The sequence below is a fragment of the Toxotes jaculatrix genome, chromosome 3, assembly GCF_017976425.1.
Source record: "Toxotes jaculatrix isolate fToxJac2 chromosome 3, fToxJac2.pri, whole genome shotgun sequence".
NCBI classification, from domain to species: domain Eukaryota; kingdom Metazoa; phylum Chordata; class Actinopteri; family Toxotidae; genus Toxotes; species Toxotes jaculatrix.
Window position 1 is genome coordinate 18383170 of NC_054396.1, and position 21952 is coordinate 18405121.

At 41.4% G+C, this 21952-nt stretch overlaps 1 protein-coding gene across 1 annotated transcript in view; it reads right to left on the minus strand.

Moving 5' to 3' along the window:
- The window catches only part of cacna2d2a (calcium channel, voltage-dependent, alpha 2/delta subunit 2a), a 145755-nt gene that overhangs the window by 41898 nt on the left and 81905 nt on the right, over nucleotides 1–21952 (minus strand). The window contains exon 5 of the mRNA XM_041032974.1: nucleotides 8679–8817. Coding sequence (XP_040888908.1) covers nucleotides 8679–8817 — 139 coding nt within the window. The remainder of the gene's footprint in view (nucleotides 1–8678; nucleotides 8818–21952) is intronic.

Genomic DNA, 21952 nt, shown 5'->3' on the forward strand with positions numbered 1-21952 from the left:
AAAATTAGTGAGGCTCTCAGTATCTCTGTAATTTTTGACTGTGAATTTTCAAACTTCCTGCAGCCGCTCCCATGACTCTGATTCATTTCAGTGAGAACAGTGACTATACTTTACTGATGTTTGCGCGGAGATTATCAGGGAACCAAACTATGCATTTAAACTCCATCTGGGGCCAGGCAATACTCCGTGGTTAAAGAGTCATCTGATTAATGTGTAAAAACCATTATCCTTAGAGCATGAGTTATCACAGCAGGCTGCTGCGGGGGCAGCCTGCGTGCTGTGAAGTCCTGGATACTCTTATCTGAAGAGGCACAGTCTTTAATGATAGCTGTCCCAGACAGGCCAAGGGCAAAGAGACATCCTATGACCTCTGTTTAAAACTAGCAAAATCTCAGGTACTCCCGACTAACATCAAGGTATTAACTAAACTCTGGCTGCCTATGCTGCCTGTACAGCACGGGACAGCAATGCGCTGTACAGATGCACAAATTCAACACCTACAATGTGCCTATTATATTTTCTGAGTGCTTCTGTGTTCATGATGTGTCTACTGGCAGTGGTGTTTGTGCATATTTCTTCCAACTCTTCACTCTTCATCTTTCAAAGAAGAGTAATAAAACAGACGTGTATGTGTGTTTAGGCTTCCAGCTCAAACTAAACCAGTCATGTGAGCCACTTCTGTGTCCAACTCTGCAAACACATACACACACACACACACACACACACACACATAGAAACACACATCTGCAGGTGATCTCTGCAGAAAAACGGGCACATCAGAGATAAGGGAACACGGCAAACTAATTCTCTTTGATTTATTCAGTTAGGATATGCTGTGACTTCTCTGGACAGTTGATAAAAAGACAAATTTCCCCTGGGGGGGAAATATGCTCACACAGGCGGACAGAGCCTCAGAGCGTTGTGTTGGGCTCATCTTTCACGTGAAACGCGCCTCTCTCTGATATCTTTAAAAGGTAATTCATCAGCGTGCCGCTCCCCTGACATTTAAAGCACCCTTGGCTTTGCCCCTTTGTGGAGCAAGACTGCACACCAAGTAGGGAAACAATTATGAGTGGGATTTATGGAGCATCTCTGTGTGAGATCATTCCTCAACCCCCATCCACCACCACCTCTATCCCATGACCCCACCCCAGCCCCCCCAACCTCCTCATACACTCATTATTCACTCTGATATACTCGTGATAAGGAGCCATTCAAAGCGATCTGAGCCTTATGCCCTGTATTAATCCAACATTATTGAAATGAGTACATGCATTGACTGTACACACAAAGCAGAAAAAAATGGCACAGTGGCCTGTAATATATCATAGTGGAACACAAGTGCTCCCTCGTAAGAAATCCATAACAGTAATGGAGCTAAAGCTATTAGCTGAGTCCCTTTGAAGAGTCATAACCATTATTGCTGTCATCGCCATAAAGCGTTTACATATTCTACTTTTTAAACACAGTGACTAAGTGGTACTGGTATCGTTCATTTCTGCTCACGTTGACATATAAGTGACATTACTCAAGCAGACAGAGAGACATATACAGCTTGTTTTGAATCTTAGCGAGTTAATATCCAGAAAGCATGTTCTTCCATAGTCATATCTTAAAAAGAAGGTTATCGCAATCTTTGGCTGTATCATCGAGTAAGGAGAGACTCAGATTTTATCAGAAAACCATTGGTTTTTGTCACTTAAACAGTCAGTACACTGTTTTCTCACTCTCCCTTGTCAGAGGTTTATTTTAATTTTCCTTCTTTTAGCTTCCAGACCAAAACAATGGGGGTGAATAGAATTTTCTCTGTGGCGCCCATGGCACTGAAAACTGACAAAATCCAACAGAACACAACTGAACGCAAAGCTGAGTGAGGAAATGTTGTAATTTGTTTTGGCCCCCGCAAAACAAGCAGTTTGATAAAGCAACAGTTTGAGGTCATTACAGACCACCATCTCTGCATCCCCATGTACCATCTCTTCCTCTGTCTCTCTGTATTGTCAGCCCAATATTCCTTTGCCATCTCACCCCCATACCCCCTGCCCCCCCGTTCCCATCTCTCCTTCTTCCCTCTTCCTTCAGGGCTGCTTTGTGGCCTGGCTGAGTGCTAAAGAGCCTGAACCTTAAACCTTTCATCCTGCAGAGGAAAAGCAGCAGCAACTGGAACTGGCAGCAGCTCACACACCCACAAAGACAAGCTAAAACAAAGTCTGAGCCTTTGCAGAGAAAAATGCATCTTTGTACCTTTGGTTGGGAAAAATAACATCCAGAAGACAGTGTATAACTTAATTTGTATTCTTTCCTTTTCACTTTACAGCGCATTCTCCAAGAATTTAATGCAGCTGAAACAGCTGCATTAAATAATTACAATAAAAATTCATGAGAGGGATTCAAACAGTTTCACACAGGAATAGCATTTAGTATGAGTGTATTTGTTGTCGAGGACCTAAGTTTTACTAAACGGTAATCTCAGACTCTGAAGGGGCGTGGGAGGGGGGATTTCTCAGAGGAGGGGTGATTATTAATATATACAGAATAAGACAGAAAGGAGAGATTTCACCACACCTCCAGAGTGCTCCTCCAAATAATTTTTCTAATTAAAGAAGAGCAGTAAATAACAAACACATGAAATGTAATTTGTGAGGCTGGTGGTGAGTGAAGTGGGGTTTGCTGTGCTGACTGTTCTAATTAGTGTGTGGGTAAATGATAGTGCCCCTTCACTGGGCACACACTATAGGGGTTGGATGGGTGAGGGGCAGAGAGAGAAAGATGGAGTCTGTAAAGTCGAGAACGACAGAAATACAGCCTGCAGTGTTTCTTTTCTTTTGGTTTAACTTTAAATCCCATTCTCCTTACCCTCTTCTCTATTGCTTTCTGTTTTGTGTTTTAGTTATTTTTTCTCTATTTCTGTTTTTTTTTTCTTTCACAAATCACTTTTGCTTTTTTTCTCCACACATTTAAATCTGGTTTGATGTTTAGAGGAGCTGAGCTGATCTCACGTGAGTTACTTTAAGATGACAAATGTAGCATGTTATTACAGATACATAGTACAGTGGGAACAGTCACTAATTGGAGCCACAGCCTATAATACGACTACGTAACAAAGCATAACTCTCATTTCTTTCATTATCATTTTCCCTTCCTTTTGTGAACAGACCTGAGTCTGTCTATCAAAAGTCGCCTTTGTCCTTCCAGTACCAGGCGAGCAGACTTCTCTCCAGATCCATTTTAAACAAGATGAGAGACATCAGAGGTAGTTTCACTCAAATGAAACCCCACAGATGCAAATCTTTCTCTCCTTTTCAAATCTCATATGACACTGCGTTGACTCTCTATCTGTTGTATCTGTTGCACTCAATTTTCCACTGCACATTACATATACCCCATGCAATTTGCTCTTTACAAAGGTGAATTGGATGATTCTTTTGCCTGGAGCTTCCCAGAGGGGATCCAGCCACAGACCAGAGAGTGCTGTAGTAAAAACGGAAGCCAACATTCAAAGGAAAAGGGGTACAGGCTTACTGCTGGTTTAAGCACTGACTTGGAGATTTTCTTCTCTCATTAATTAAAGTCTCATAAATAATAGGATTGTTTAGCTCTTGCCTACGCTACACAGTTTATACTTTACTGTAAAGTCCCAAACTACCTGAAGCATAACATTTTAGATTACTGTCCCTTGCTCTTTCAGATAGGTACTGCATAAGTGACCATATATTTCTTGCATTTATTTATTCATTTTTTGGCAATAAGTGTATTTATATTGACAATAGAATATACAGTATTTTATTGTCAATATTTTTTATAATAACAACATATCACATAACAAGATGAAAACAACCTGGCAACATGAAAGGGGTTTGATTGGTAGTGATGACCCTAAGGAGAACCAGCACCTGAATCTGTTGCTCCCCTTGGCTTTACAGAGCTTAAGGTCATTGTTTAGCTGTCTAGCTGCAGCAGCTCTACAAACTCACTGTGCACTACTTTCTCAGCCACAGATGGACACAGCAACCAGATGGTGAACATTTAGCAGTTACAAATTTCCCTCTGGAGACCAAAAACAGAGATAAAAGAGAGAATATTGGACTTATATTGACTAGGTGCTCAGAGCTGTGGCTCTAAATGAAAAATAATGTTGCACCATTACTGCTGTTCACATACTGCCATGTCATCTTAAAAGGTGATGATTTGTTATTGTGTTTACAGCTTGTTTCTGCTGCCCCCAGTTGTGCAAAAAAAATCAGCTAAATCAAGTTGAAACAAACAGGGGACAATGTGTTTTTTTATTGTATTAAAGAGACTAATGTACTGTATTGAAGACTGCATTTAATGAATGAGGTGAATCATCACCCAACTCTGAACTTCCCCTGATCACTATGGAGCATTTTAGCATCTTTCAGGTAATTGTTTAGTACACTCTCACCAAACCTGTTTCTAGATGCAGATGTTTTCAGCAAAAAAGCTCTAAAAATCAAATACCAAATATTTCCCTCAACAGTTGGTGGAGACCAAAAACTGATAATAAGCCACTGTCTGCTAAAAAGGTGCTTTTCTGCTGTCCTGAAATGGCCACAGAAATCAGTTATACTGTAGGTTCAAACAGTTGGAGAATTCTTGAATTCTCCAACAAGAAAGAGCTATGGAAAATCAATCTAAAAAATAATTGTATGCATATACAAATGTTGGAAATATGTAAAGTAAATCTGGTGAAGGGAGCAGAGACTGGAACAATCGGACGTATAGGGAAGGGTGGTAATATTGGTTGTGGCATGCACGCATGTGTGTGTGTGTAGGGTGCGGTGTGTGTATAGTGTATGGTGGGTGGGTGGGTGGTATAATCACTCCATGCAGAACATTTAAGCTCTGCTCTTTCATCTGCACACACAGTTAGCCAGTTCTCGCCATTCATTTGTGATAACCAAGTTTCTCACTGTGCCTGACTACAATAGCAAAATGACAACATGACGTTAGGCCTCTGGAAAAGGCGCTCCATGCAGCGGATTTAAACTTCAAATTTAATGAAAAGACTTCCCACATTCACTGGTGATTTTTTTTTTTTCTATTCCCTGCTGGAAACAGTGGCTTATTCTCATACAAATACTAATGTAGTCCTACACCATGTGTACACTATACACACATAATTACTACCTTTTTAAAAAGGCTGATTTAGAACCTTCTATATTTTCAACATGTTATAATGTACATGCAACTGAAGAATGACCCAATCAGGCTTAGTATCCCCAATCTGCAGCATGAACTCTGTCCAATTACCAGCAAGATTCCACTGAACCTACAAAATAGCCACCAAAGAATAATTTGTGTATTCCCCCGCTGTTTTTATCCTTATTTTTCAGCAATTTTAAAGATTATATTCCCAGAGGCCTTCCTCTGCAATTATTCAGCAAATCTCTGCCTCTTCTTCACAATTTCTGTAACATTCGGTGGGAGAATAAAGCCTGTTTCTCCATGGACGACACCACCCACATCAATTTATTCCTCTGTGGCTGTGTTGCGATGTCCATCCTGTAATAAGCAATGATAATTAGAAGAAAACTGTATGAATGTTTGACCTAAGCTAATTAGAAAGTTTGCAGACTTGGCAGCAGGAATCAGCAGTGGGATAATGAATCATAAAATGGTTCATTACTGCGCTTAGGGAACACTCTCAATCTCAATAAACGGACATGGGGCCTAGCAGACAAATCAAACCAGGATGCATACACCGCCTCATTTAGCTGCTGAAAGGATCACAATAAAATATATATATATATATATATATATATATATATATATATATATTTTTTTTTTTTTTTTTTTTTTTTTTTGCTCTAAATGGTTGCTATTATTAAAGTGTCCCTTCTCCTTTGGTCCCCTCTCACCTTTCTTTCTATCGTTCCCTCTATCTGTGCCTTTCTCTCTGTCCATCTCCAAGGACACCCATTTTGATGTGACTGGCAATTCAAGCTGCCATTTTATGGAAAACAGTTGGTTTATTCAGTGCATTAAAAATGTGTACAAATCAAAGCAAGCCATTCCAACTACATAAAGCATGAGTACTAATAAACAACACTTGAGAATTTCCCAGTAACTGTTGAACATTATGCTGCACTTTGGACTGTGCTCCATTCTTCCTACAGTTTTCTTTTCTCTGCCTTTCCTTTGGCCTCCCCCTGAGGAATGAGCGCTGAATCTACCCACTCATGCTGCTTCTCTTCTGCTAATCCTATACCCACAGATATACTGTAGATCCAGACCTCTCCAGACCCAGAGGACACCATCCACCCACACTAGTTTCCTCAGACATCCTCTCCAAGGCACCCCGCAGGCTCCCACTGGTGGGACCAGGGTAGAACACCACACACGGATAATAATCCACTATCATCATCGCTGTAAAGCTTTTGCAGCTCCCATAACATGAGCTTGATGTAAATTTCTATAAGATAAGTTAGGTAAAACTGCGCTCTGCTGATTCAGCATTGCACTTCTATGACACTGTCGAGTTTAAAACAAGAATAAAGATCGATGCAGCAAAATAGCATCTTTTTTGTATTTTTCTTCCTTATCAAAACCTGGCGCCCACATTACCCACAAAACAGCTTGACCACTAACAGTCATTCAACATCTCAAGACCTATGTTTCTAATTTCTAAATTTGTGCTCGGTGTGGTAGCAAAGCGTCTTTAAGAATCACTGTACATTTGGGCAGCAACATGTTTTTCAACGCTGTTTATTTACCACCAACGAATAAAACACAGCACACATGTTCATAATGGAGTTGGCACAAAATCTGCAGTTGGCAATCTCAGCACAGCAGACCGCGCAATGGGAGCTAACAAAACAACATCAGTAGTAAACATTTTCCACGGAACAGAATTGAAAAAAAAAATAATTCCATGCGCTGTACCACTCTACAACCTCTAGTCTCCACCAGGCTCAATCAAGAGGCCTTTATTCTCTGACTCATACCTTCAGACAGGGGAACCAAGACTGGCTCAAAATGGCTCCGGGAACAATGTACAGGCCTGATTGCTCTATTGTGAGTTAGCTCTGGCCTTTGACATCTCCTCCTGAACCAAGAGTGTCTAATTCAGACAAGATTTGTCTGGAGACACAGCTGGGGGGCATTGTTACAGACAGGTGCCATACACTGCTTGTTCAAGAAAGAAGGCAAAGAGCTAGACAATAACAGAAAAAAAATTGCCACTGTTAAAATGGCTGTCTGTCTGCACATGCTCTGATTTTTGAGTCTTTAAAGAGGCAGGCAGAGAGTGTCCAAAAGGTTAGAGGTGGGTAGCAGAGGGAACATGCCAAGTAAAATCAGAGTCCCGGAAGGTACATGTGTTCCCTTTTGTCCATTTGGCAGCTGCAGACTAAGGAGGGTGTTATATCCGCAGGGCTGTGCATTGCCAGGCAGGAAGGGCAGGGTCCACGAGCGAGTCAGCCCATGCCCACGCAGGGAAAAAAAAAATGCAAATAAAAATACAGTACAAATCTGGTGTGAGAGAGCGTCTGTCATCTGAAATCATGTTAGTGTGCTAAAGTGCAAGCTGATATAAAAGGAGGGAAAGACTGAGCTAACGTACTGAGAGAGAGGGGAGAGGTCAAGTCAAAACAAAAGACCGTCATCTACCCATGAGCCAGCGGTACGAAACCAGGAGCAGACATCTTGGCACATGTATGACACAGGTAAAACTGCTGCATATAAGTATTGGAAATTTCTGATCTATGTAACTGCTTTACAATCTGCTGACAGGGAGGACAACCAATACCACAGAGCCCAGTGATGTAAACATCATCAACAGGTTGCATGCTATAGGTTGGAATACAATTTAATGTTTTTTTTTTTTTTTTTTGTCTTAGCCCTGCAAGTTTGAGATTATTCAGCATACAAAACAGGCTTTAAAGATCCAGTTAAATAAAACATACATTATACATTACAATTCAGTGTGTCCTTGTGCTAACTGTTGTGTTTTTCTTTGTATATCTCAAATTATGTTATTTCACAATCCCTCTCTTCCCTCTGTAAAACATTACATTATTTTTCATGAGTCATCTTGCCCTCAGGTGTATGCATAAATTCTTCCAATCAAATGTGCTTTGGGCTGACCAGCTAACTCCTCTTATCGTGTAAAACTGCACTTGACCATTAGCTTGAGGGTCACAGTAGCTAGTGGAGCGATATCATGAGTTCATGAGATGTATTTTAAGTTATCAGTTGCCAAAAATTTTTTCAAAAAAATGCAGCTGAAGTGTAGGTGACGGAGGTTGAAGATAAAAAGTCTTAACACCAGCAATCCAATCAAATCCCTGAACTTCCCCCATGAGGAATGAGGAGTTCTATTTCAGGAGGAAATATGTCACTTTGTGTTACTGTAGCTAAAGATGCTCTAACTGCCGTTTCACTGGCCTTTAATATAACCTCAGGTAAGGTCAAGCTCCGTCAGTGTTCATGAGCATACTGTTGGTTGCTGCATGCATTCAAGAACTTTTTTCTATGTGCTTATTGATTTGTTTGTGTATAATACAAAATATAAAAGTAGCTAGTAACTGTAATTTCGGCTAATTTAATGCATGAATTCAACAATTTCATGGTGTGAACTGGTGAATTTTATAGGCCTATGTAGTCTCACTCACTCACCAGAACACTAATAAAGAAAAAAAGTATTTTTGTATACTTACAGCCTTTGTATATGTCTGTAGGAATCTGGACGGCACTGGAAGAGTAGTTGACCTTGTTTTTAAAATTGGGATCGTCGACAAACTCCAGCTCCAAAGAGGATGAGGTCTCCAGCGGGTTCTCCTCTTCTCCATCCTCCGTCTGCACACACACACACACACACACGCGCACACAGACACACACACAAATCTGAGTGAGAATACAAATAGAAATGAGTGGATAGAAAAATGGGGGAAACGTGCAAATATGGTACTGCATTCTGTCATCTCCCATATTGTGGCTTTAAAGCTCCCATCTGTGGGTCTGGTACATGCAGTACATCGTCCCTCTTTCTGACTCACACATAAAGTCACTCAGCATTTAGATAATGTTAAGCGCAAAAACAGCAATTATTCTGCCTTTTGTCTGCCTTCAGATTTAGGCGGTTCTATTCTCTCCCTCTCATCAGAGAACAGCAGCAGGTATCAGAGCAGACACCAAACAGAGAAACTCATTAGTACCCGAGATGACTATCACAGACACGAGGTGCCATACAAATTAACCCCAACAATAACTAGCAACCAACACCACTTAATCACCGTTTAGTCTCTCACCCATTCCACTGATAGCATATTTCATAACAGACTGTCTCTTCTCTCTCGCCTGTGTGTTTAAACAAAACAAACACAAAAAAAACACACTAATGCTGAATATTTCTAAAATGTGTTGGCGTTTTTTTTTCCTCAATCTTCTTAGTCTGGCCATTGTGCATGATGAGAAAGCCTGACACACATATTGCATTAGGAAAGTGTCAGATATCGAAGAAAGCCAGAAGATAAAAAAGAAAAACTGACATTTAAGCTTTTTATCTTGATAAGTTATCAATGGAGCACAATCTTTGCCTGTTCCCACAGGAGGAAGTGATTGTGGGATGTGGAAAAAAAGAAAAATGGCAGTACGATATAACCCTGCTCTTTGGCTCAGTTTATTAGCTTATTCTTGATCTGATTTCAGTGCATATGCTTAGAGCGATCAGTAAAACCCTGTCAGATGCATTCATAGAAAACAGCACAAACCGTAAATGAACAAGCCACATTTACACATCAACATTCAAAAGCTAAAATGTACAGGGTCAAGTCATGGATGCTTCTTTGCTAAATAAGCACATTTTAATTAATGTGTGCTCATGCACCAAGCTCTTTGATACACTGCCATACAGAAGTAGCCCTCAGCACAGTCTGGCATCATGCTTCTACCATTCTCCCTTTATTAGTCATCCTTCATTAGCCTTCATTCATTGAATATTTGAAAAACCAAAAAAAACCAAAAAAAAACCCTTCATATCTCTCATCATTCCTCATGCATTCTGACTCCTGGAAAGAAAAATTTAACATCAAAATAAAGCTCCTGAGTGCAGTAAATGTGTGCAGCAATACATAGTTTTCTTTTTAATAAAGTAGCATGGGTTAACTGGATCTGACATGATAAAAACTGTTTGTTTTTCGAGAAATTAAATCAAAACCCCATGTCCACCGCAGAAACTGATTGATGGGCCAACTCTAATTGACTATTAAAATGCAATTAGAAGCTGTTGGTGGGATAGTTGTGCTGAAGTCCCATTGAAAGTCAACATAAGAAACAATTCAGTGCTATGAAAGAGACCAGTTCATGAGAAATCTATCATTTCTACAGATTTTATAACATCAAAGTGCTGGATAGATATGAAAGAAACATGTCAGGACAGGTGAAACGTGGCCTGGGTGGACACAGCTGACATTCAACACATGAATTATTTCTTAAACACCAAAAGCAGTCATTCATTTCTTTTTAACACTGAATCTGAGAGCATTTTAGGAATGACAAAAGTTACTTATTTTAAGGAGATAAATGCTTCTTTTCAAAGTTTTAAAAATCATCAGGGCAAAAGTTCAAGAAAATAATGAATGTAAACATACATCTGACCGAGCTTGTTAAAAACACTGGTGAATGTCAGTAATACACTTCTGAAAACAACAAAAAAAAAAAAAAAGCAGAGAAGTGGTACACTCTTGGCTTTCTGTTATGGTGCTGTAACATGTTTCTGTATTTTCATGTCACAAACTGGAGGTGCTTATTACTTTTAATTAGTTTTAGACGAGGACCCTGATGGGAAAAGTCTGGCTGCCTCTTGTTTTAAGTCTAAACCTTTGGGAACCGACCTGAGGCTGCAGTCTGGCGCACACAGTGCTAAAAATGTGCAATACATTCCTTCTTTTATGTCCCTTGATCATTAAAAAATAAGATAAATTCTGTGACAAAGGAAAGAGACAAGGGAAAGACTGAGGCAAAACTCAAATGTATGGCTAGCAGGTTGTATTTTTAATATTGTTGTGGCAGATATACAGAGCTTCCAATCCTTGGATTAATGTTGGTTTAGTGCAGATTTGTTGACACAGTTAAGGGTTTGAGATTTCACAGACTGTCTATTCATTAATATTAAACCTGATTAGGTTAGGGATGTTGGCTTTTCAGCAGCACTAACTGTGAGGTTGAGGTGTTTGTTTATCACTCAGTTTGACACTAATTCTGTCAATGTCGGGCAGGGAGGTTTTTCCTTTTTTTTCTCTCTTCAGAAGAGCCCAATCATAATTAACCAAGGCAGCGTCTAATTAGGAGCGGAATAAATCCACGCAGGAAAGACTGATTGGTTCATTTTCTTCAACCATCCACCACCTGTTTTGCTCGATTCATTACCCAATTTGTTAATTTTATCTCCCTGTTCTCAAGGTTTAATTAAAGGCTGAAGAGGCCAGAGATGACATTTTGAAGATCCTTTCATTCCCACCTTCAGCCAACCAGGGCTAACCTGAAACCTGTCACTTACGACCCTGTATGTGTGATTATGCTAATAATAATAATAATGATGTATTTTATATATTTGATGGTTGTCCTCAAAGTAAATTACTACCTAGGGACACAACTGACAATATTTTTCTACCAGACAGATAGAAGTATTGCAGTGAAAGTGGGATCATGCAGACCAAAGAATATTTGCACTTTCACGCCGGATGCTTTCTCTGTTCTCTGCTGAAGCATGCGTTATGATCTTTTATGGGGGACGAGATGTGCGGGGGCTGATCTTGTTTGTTTTTGCAGAAATACACGCATGTTAACCAGCGGTCAGTAAGACTTACAGAAGACAGGACAGTCCAAGGAAAGGCAGGAATTTAAAGACTTTGAAACCTGTGTGTGTAATTAATACAAAGAACCATATGGAAACTGCTAACGTATGTATTGTAAATAATGTAAATAAAATGCTGGAATATTAGACATGCTTTGGCACATGAACAGTTTTGACTTTTAAACTATTGCATTGCATGTTGACATCAAGGGTACAGTGAGAAGTAGAGAAATTAACAGGGTATAGAGTGCAGGATAAGGAAGAGAGGAGACAAGGCTTTGGATAAGAGAGCCTACCAATCACTTACCTTTCATAAAACTGAACTCTCATCATATCTCCCTAACAGTACAAGCGGTAGAGCCTTAATTGAAAAGGGTCATCATTGGAGGGATCAAGATTCAGATAGGGGAGCACTGGGGGGCTACTGTTGGGGTTACAGGGATGAAGAATGACCTCTGCCTGACCTCTGCTACCGTCTTTGGGTGGTGGTGGGGTTGGTAAAGTGGGGGGTCAGGGGGTGTGTCACTGGCTCGGCCTCAGTGTGCCATGTTAATGATGACCGATGTTCTCCAATTAGATGTGCTGACAGGCCCTAAAGCGCTGTGTCATTAATCACAGGAGTGGTGTGCACAAAGAGAAAATCACTCCATGATTTATTGCTCCTCCACCTCCCTTTCTCACTCTCTTCCCCTCTCTATCTCACTCTCTTCTCATCTTTTTGTGCTTTGGTGATCCCGGGGGGGGGGGGGGGTTCTTACACTCCTCCATGAAACTTAATCAATCAGGTGGGCACGGGCTCCGAGTGTGACCTGTCCTAAGGAGGAACTGGAGGCTGCAGCCAGACTGGTGGTATGATGAAACCAGTGACTTGCAGGGCTTTTCGGGAGAAAAGCTGGCTTGCAAACCTTTCTCTTAATGTCATTCATATTCTTCAATATGAATGACATGCATGACAGAAACTGTGTCCTGGTATTTGGAAATGTGATATGGCTCGTGTATTGTGTAAGGTGTCTTGATGGGCACAGAGGTCTGACAACCCCGCAGTTCAGGTCCGCAGTTGACACAGTTAGGGTCCAGGGCGGAAGGAGAAGACTCTGGAAATTAGACTAGGGGAGGACAGCTGAAGTCACTGTCACATGCACGTCGGCCTGCTTCTGCTCTGTCACACCAATTCACCATAAAGCAGTGCCACCTCACTAACACACACAGACAGCCCAGGGGCCTGTGACCGGAGGCGGCTGGGGGGGGGGGGGGGGGGGGGGGGGGGGGCATCAACATCGAGGACGCCAGGAGGAGGGGTGGGGTGAGGTTGCAGGAGAGGGTGGCAGGGGTGGGAAGTGGAGTGGGTAGGTTTCGGGGTTTAAGGCAGGCAGACGGGGGAGTGGGAAGCAGTCCGTACTGTACTCACATAGTCTGAATCCGCTTTGGAATCGTAGTATGAAATGGCATTCTCCTGTGCAGAAAAGAAAAGTGAAAAGACAGGTGATGAGAGAAGATATAGCAGCGCCTATAACAGCCCCGACTCTTTGCCGTGGTAAGCTAGAGAGAGTCATGGTTATATTCAATCACACTGTTCAGCATGAGAATATAATCAGCATCACAGAACACAGGAGGAGTAGTGTGATGTGGAATGGCAGTCATGAAAAGGCGAGCAGATAGCTGTAGAGATACTGAAGGATGTAATGCATCTGGGCAATGCTATTGTTAATAAGATGCGATGTATGCGGCATATGTTCGAACCTGTGTTTAAAACACTGTCGGAACATTTGCATGTGTTGTGGAAAACTGTTAAAAAATGTCAGTTTGTGTGGCGCTGCGGTATGAGCTCAGATGCAACATGGAGTAAAGTGGTTTGCAGTGAGAGAAGAATAAACTCAAAATATTACTCTCTCTGGGAGGCTTATCAACCTCAGCTCGCTGTGTTTTCAGTCTGGCCAAACAGGAGGAAAGAAACAGAAAAAGGAAAAAGGAAAAGAATGTAAATTTATGCCATTGTGTTTCCCTTATTTTGCTCTAATTACCGACTAAAGTTTCCAGTCACCAGCTGAAGCCCCCTCACCACCAAGCTCCCGGCCTTTACCCCGAGCAAGACCCCATACCCAGGCTGTTAGCCTCCCCGCTGTCCTCTTCTCCTTTGAACTGGCGTCCTTATCTCCCGTAGAGGCAGGTGTGAGGGCGGGCAGGGGCTGCATGGAGCGAGCAGCGTCCATAGGGCTTGCCTCATTATCATGAGGAGGCTGGCTGAGGATGCGCTCTCAAGGGCACTGCTCGCCCTCACTGGAAGAGCTGTGGTCATGGTCTGATGAGGGAGAACGGCTGACAGAAAAAGAGAGTCTTCTGTAAAGGTACAGTGAGTCTTACTCACCGATTTACTGAGCCTGACTTTTCTCTGTCAATATCTGTTTGTCTCTCGCTCGCTTTCACCACTTTGCTCTTGACTGTTTTCATCGCTCTGCTGGTGCCATAAACACACACTCTCTGCATTTGTTTAACTCGTGCAGAAACACATACACACACCTACATGTAAAAGTACTTTCTTTCCCTGTCAGCCCCCCAAGCTTTTTTGCACTTTCCTTTGGCATGAGAGCCGCTCTCATGCCACAACCGGGTACTTGGCTGGCCTCCAGTGCTAATCAGAGAGTCAGTCATCAGCTCAGCTCAGTCCCTAACAACTCACCAAAGAAACACAGTATGATCAAAACTCACACTGACACCAAACATGAGACAAACCAGCCTGGACACAGCTTGTGTCTTTGGGAAATGAGAGTGGACAAGTTAGAGGAGGAGCACAATCTGCTCCCCCACACATCTCCTCAACTTACCAGCACTCCCTCTTTCCCTCCCCAGCTCTGTAAGAGAGATCAGGAGTGAGGATGGAAGGAAAGGAGCTGAGTGGAAGGATCAGAGCGGATCGTTCAGGGAGTACATTGGGTTAAGTTGGAGGGTTAGGATGGAGGCTGAGGTCGGGGTGATATGAAGGGATGAATTGAGAGGAGAGAGATGGGTAGTGGTGGTGGTGATGGTGGTGGGTGCAGTGGGGAAAGAGCTGCCAGGGCTAAAAATAGCCTGTGCCTCTGCAGAGAGAGAAGAGAAAGAGAGGGAGAGAGACTGTGGCAGAGCAACAGTGTTGTTGTGTCTGCCAGCAGGATTGATCTGGAGCCCAGTCCTGCTTACACTGGTCCCTTGCTTCTAAAGAGTTTACTCTCACTACTGCGGCATTACAACTCATTATTCAGGACTGTTTCCTGTAAATAAATGCTTGGTCCTTGCACCCAAGGGACACCATCCAGCAGCTTTACTCAAACAGAAATTACACTAAAAAAAAAAACAAAAAAAACAACATATACCACACATTACTAAAGAGAGACTTTAGTATGGGTTCCAACACTGTGGCTCCCTTGCTTACACTTTATAATTGCATTATTATTTTGTACATATCACTTATTACAACATAAACATCAATAAACAGGCTTCCATACAGAGCACAAGAACTTACTACATAGCTTGAAAATATGTGAATCATACATGAGTGCTAAAACCTTTGTAGTCAAAAGATCTCCAAGCCACTTGAAGTGGTGCCCGACACCTATCTAAAAAATTTTATATTGTTTTTTTGATTGTTTGTCACACATCTGTACAAACAATGTCATGGTGGTGGTGTCATGTTAGTTTGCAGTAATCGCCACTTACAATAAAACCTTGGTAACAGTAGCTTTTTTTATTAACACATACTGCCTCCTTGCGCGACTGTAATTATATTAACAATTTTATTCCACTTATTTAGCATTCTTTAGCAGTTTATTGACCAGTTTAGTAACATCTAATAAAGGGTAATGACACATTATAATGTAGCTGTAGGAGACCTTAAGGAGACCTTAAGTACATTTTTAGTGATTACAACTTCTCCAGTTCTATATTTTTCATTGTTTATCTGTTTATACACCATCTTCCGTTTATGACTGCCAACAGGAGGAGTTTTAGTTGTTGACAAATACATTATTAAACACATTACAGTGTTATAAGCTGTTTATTAAATGTTTAAATACTGCTTATGAATGCTTAATATGGAGGCTTTAATCTGTTATTTAGATCTAGTATCTTGTATCACTGCCTACAGTAGTGCTGAGTAAAATAATAATGTTTTTGTAAACGCTACTGCTTCAACTCACTTAACATATAATATGTACTTGAACTTATCGGTATAAAGTTGTTGCCTTTTGTGATACGATGAAAATAGAAATACACGACCACCTAGAGTTACACCGATTCTACTCATGAATGAAATAACCTCCAACCACACAATCCAACGCACACCGCACAGACACGCACAGAAGAGGTGGCTGCATGTGGACGAGTCCTAGGCCACCATGACCCTCTGAGCAGCCCCAAGGGTTGCATGGCCATCTGCCGCAGCTGGTCATAGGTCTCTGTGGGCTCAGGGTCTGGGTTAAACACACATCTGATACAACACCAAGCCAGCAATTATCCCACACTCGTCACTCTCCTGTGCACCCTGCTAGTGCACAGACACATATATAATATATAACCCATGCTTACAGACACTAATATACACTATGTACATATTTTTAAGTGTATATACAGAATGAGTGTGCATATAAGACTGTGCGTACACACTCACACAATAGATGCTGCACAGAAACACACAAAGTCTGAGAAATTCCCACTGACACAAAGTGCTATCAGTAAATTAAATCTATCATGCTGAGTGGACCAACAAATTCCAAACAGGAGACAAACACTGAGGTCAGGTGATGATCTCCCGCTCCTCCCTTACATCAATCTTCCTCCGCTCATCTCCTACCCTCCCTCCTCTCCTCACTCTTATCTCGATCTACTTCCTCTATCCTCCCTTCGCCCCATCTCTCCTCCTCCTCCTCCTCCGTGCCCTGTCTTATCTTCATCTTTCCCAATCTCTCTATCCTCAATACCAGCCTCCTCTCGCCAATTTCAGATTTCAGCAAAAGCAACGGCGCGTAGGTTAGATGCCTACTGTTGCTATAGAAACCGCCCCTCTGCTCTAGATTACAATGTGACTTTGTCTCCTCGCCAGGGCTACAATGTCTGCTCGTTTTTATGTCTGACCAGATACAGGCCTGTCTATCTTTTGTTTGTCTGAGCGCCTGTCAGTCTGTCTGACTATGAGGCTGTTCTTCTGCCACCACGTTCCATGTCGTTGGTACGTGCTGCATGTTATTTTAATGTCATCATTTGCTTGTAGTTACACATTTAAACTTGAAAATCTTCCTGCCAAGTAAAGGTCAGAACCTTTAATGCCCAAAATTTTATACGTGTAAAGGACCTTGAAAGATGACTTATGTTGTAAAGCACAGAATAACAATACGTGACTGAAAAATTGCCGGTACATACCAAACGCTGTCATATGCAGGGGTACATGCCATGACAAAGTGTGGTCGCTGGAACTAAATCTTTTGAATTTGGATCTGTGGGCTCTCTCAATGGGCTGCCTGAGACAGGTTGACATTTGAGTGTGAGACAAGCGCTCCATCATGGGTGGGGACAGATTACAGTCATATTCATATCTCCTCTGGACACCTGCTAATGATTTTATAATTACAGAACACACTCGGTGCCTCTGCCGTGCCCTGGGGTGTGCACACAAGCATGCGGAAACACACACCATCTTTCACGCGCACACACAAAAACAAAAACACACACATGCACACGCTGCACCTCTCTCCTGGCCCCGATAGTCTAGCAATCATTCCTAGCACCAGTTTCCCTAATGGAAGCTGACATTATATCAAACACAATAAAGGATTTCATTTACTGCTCTTCATTAACCCACGCACATCAGCCCATAAGGTACAAACCAACACACACACACACACACACATAGAGTGCTCACTTAGAGTGAAAATGCAACCAGAATAAAGAAAGAACTAGAAATACCACCTCGCGGTTGTATGCCTCCGAAAACCAGTCAAGTTGCAGTTTACATCAGTGTATGTCCAGACTCAATATTTGTAGTGAAGTACGTACACTATTGGTGAAAGGTCTGAGAACACTTCAGTCTTTCCAGCTGTTATTTAAATTTACGCAATTCAAAGTCTCGGTGTTTCTGAAATTAAAACACAGAACAAATAAACAACCGCAGACTTCAAAAACAAGGAATCATGGAATCTTCTTGTCGAACTAAATTTGATCTAAATTTAGACTCATTCAGCGATCGAACACACTCATGTAGTTCTTTCTACCATGGAAATCAAATACTGTCGAGAAAGTTTTTCCCACCTCTGTTGCAGAAATTCCACTTAGTTTTCCTTGCTTTCACCTCGTGTCCAGTTCATCCTAAACTAGCTCCATGGGATTTAAGTCTGGAGACTGTGCTTGTGAAGCCACTGTCTGGTTCTTTTCTTTTAATGTTTTGAATCATTATCTTGCTGTAGGAACCCCGGACCAAGGAGTGTGTCTTCCTTTGTTAATACCCTTTTCTCCCCATTCTAATAGCAAATTGCAGTACTACATCCTACAGTACAATATCGTCCTAATAATGCATCAGCAGGTGTAATAATACAGTTTGTTTCAACACTGCCTTTATACAGACAGAGGGTTTGGATTGGAATCAATCAACAAAAGCTGGGGCACCCATAGGAATCGTTTGCATTAACTTTCAAGGCTTCATTTACTTCCATTGCTGAAGGAACAATTTCTTAATCCCTCAAAAAGGCCTGTTTTCTAGGAAATTAACATTATTTTTCAGTTTTTGGTTAACTAAACTTTTTTTTTTTTAAACCTTGGGTAGTTTACAACTATTCACTGGACCCAGATGGATTAAATTTCAGTAAAAACTAGAAAAATGTAACCGCTAGTGTACGTTCATATTTTTGTCTGAAGGATGGATGGACAAACAGACAACCTGAACACATATAGTGAAGACTCTGAGGGAATTTAAGGAAAGGTATTACGTGTATGTTGTCATAATTAGCATATGAATTCTTAGGCTATGGCCAAAAAAAATGTTTTTTGAGGTTACAATGACTTTGACCTTTGACCACCAAAATCTGATCAGTTCATCCTTGAACTGAAGAAATTCCCTCAAGGCGTAGATGAGATATTGGATTCACAATGGGAAGGACATACGGATGGACAGACAACCTGAAAACAAAACGTCTGTAGCCACGGCTGTCGACACCACGGAGGCAATAAAACTAGACAGTGTGATTTGGCTGCAAAGAAGAAGTGCTTATGTAAAGTTTGAAGCGAACCTGTTATGGAGCCATACATTCTAACTCCTTTTCTTTTCTCCTCCACTCCAGTCGCTCCTCTTGTCTCTACCCATCTCTCCCTCTGTCTCACTATTTCCACAGCATCCCTATATCCCATCTCTTGGTGTCAAACGCTATGAACTCAAAGCATTCGAACTAGGTAAACACTAGGCCATATTAGCTAGAGAGGCCTCTCCTGTAAGTGGGGAATGCAATCCTCCAGCCTGAGCACATACTTTGACTCTGATGCACACACGCCACAAAGGTGCATTGCAATTTATGTATGTTAAGTCAGAAATGACTGACATCCAATTTCTTCAACAGAATGAAATATAAAGGGAATACATAGGCAAGGGCGTTCATACTAAAAGCAGAGATGTCAGAGAGAAATCACAATACACCATGAGAAACTAATTTGTTCAGCTCGTTTCCTTTAGTTTATATGGCCCTAAGGTTTACACAAGGGTGAAAAGGTGAGTTCATGAAATATGATTTTCAAACAGAGGTAAATTAATCATAGACATGTAGAAATTTGTCAGAGATCTAAAAGCCTTTTAACCACTTTGATCTTGAATTGCAGAGGTTGCCTGTGAATAAAATATGAAACCTTGTTCTTTGGTGGTGCCGTTTTGATTCAGAAATCCCTTACTGGGTGCAGGCATACTGCTTATTCACAGAAATGTGAAAAACACAGCATGTGGACAAAACTGCTTTTTCTCGTACTCACACTGTTATTCACTTCATCTATGAGTGGCCATAATGTTTTGGCTCATCGGTGTACATTTGGGAGGCTGTAGTTTGTGGTGCTGTTGAATTGTTCTGTGTTTTACTGAGAGGCGTTCCTGCTATTTTGTCCAATCCACTTACATCAGTGAGGGTGGATAAACATTTGGATGCAATACAAAATTCCACCTCCAAACCTGAATCAGTTTCATGAAAAACTGAACATTATAACATCCACGAACTACAGGGCGGCTCTGTGTACAGCAAACACCTGATTAACTAAAGACCTAAATTTGGCCATTAAAAGTACCATGTCTGCTATTTATTCTAAATCAACATTTTCCAGGTACAGCAGCAATAAAAAGCCAACAAAAAATGGATGGATACGGATTAAACTCAAAAAACATTAAAATAACATACACATTGTTTTTGGATCAATACAATCTGAATGCAGACGTAGAAAAGTCATTAAAAAAGGGAAAACAAACAAACTTGCCACAAACCACTGCAACTTCTTTTTGACTTATTTATTTATTTTTTATAATATAAGAGTGTTTTTGTAGCTACGTTGTTGCAGTTTATTCTTCATCTTCATATAGTTTTTTTTTTTTTTTTAAGCGTCCCTTTTCTGAAAGAAGCCAGTGTCACATCACTTTGCAAATAAACAGAAAAAATGTGGCCGTTGTCTTAACCACTGAGGGTTACAAAAAATGCTGCTTTATAATGTCAAGTCAATAAAGAGTCAACCAGCGAACTGGAAATTAAACTGTTGGTATGGAAGAAAGAGTGAGCGAGAGGGGGAGAGTGCTACTGAGCCGGAGTGAAACTCAGATAAAGGAGTGCATGACGGAGGCCTTGGGCGGGGCTGCCTCCCTCTCTCTTGCTCTCTCATTGGCATGCTCTGCATCTCCAGGCTTTTAAGCGATTAGGGAGCTGCTGAGACCATGGCGTCCAAGCATAGCTCCATGCAGATGTTCATTTGTATGCCAATAAACAAATGTGCCCCCAGATTAAAGCTCCAATACACAGTGCAAATTCAGCAAAGGGAATGACATTCTCCATGCACATCTCATCAGTGTCTTGCTCCTCTTCAGACAGAGCGCCGTGCTTCCTCCTAAATGCACACTCACTTCAAAGACGCTCACAAAGATAGGCAGCAAACCAAGAGATAGAAGAAGGGGTGAGGAAGGAGAGAAACAGAGAGAACAACTGAAGATGAAGGATGTCTTGATTATTGAGAAATTAAAAATACGTAATTTACAAAATATTACAAATTTCGTGGTTATATTCCATGCTCCCAATTTAGTTCATGAATCTGCAATTTCTGTTCTATAAATCTCTCTTTGTAAACATCCTGCAGGTCACAGAATCCTATTTTTCTCTTCTTTCGCTCCCTATTTCTTTCTCTCTTTTTCTCTCTCTCTCTCTTTCCCCTCTCTGCTGTGCTGTCGCTTTCTTTCAGCCTGACACTTCCCCTTGGTAAAAGCAGTTAAATCAGTCTGTGAATATTCCAGTCCTGAGATAAGGAAAGAAGGCTTTGTCCTCCTGCACTCTGGGTAATGCTGCTCTCCATTGTTGGATGACAGGGCCCCATTGAGGAGCAGGTTTTAACACTGATAGCATCACCACACTGCATGGACACAGTGCCAGATAAAAAGCCTATCCAACATGACACACGCATGCCAACACCTCCCAAACAAGCCCTCAATCTGATCATCAGAGGCGAAGCAGGAAAGTGGTGCTGTAACACCAAATAAAGACAAATAAGATAAACAGGCCACGGCAATATTAACGCTATCATTGAATTCCAGAGAGATTTGATAAAGCAAACGCAATTATCCACGTCTAACATTTTTACGGCATCCGTAGCCGGGGTGACCAATCACAAACAATCTGCTGCTCAGTCTGAACCTCCCTGTCCAATCACACCGCAGTTTGGTATAACACTGGCGCTCCACTTATCTGAGCAAAATGTTTCCAGGTTCCATTTTTCTTGGAGGGTTGAATACAGCTTTTCATTTCACTGATGTTTTTCAGCCATTTTACCATTGTTAGTCCTCAGAGTCCTGAAAAGTCACCACCCCCTCCTCACAGGCTGACTGAGAGTGGCCAATCAACAATCAACGCCGGCCAAAGGAAACCTGTTATTTTCGACCCCGTAATCATT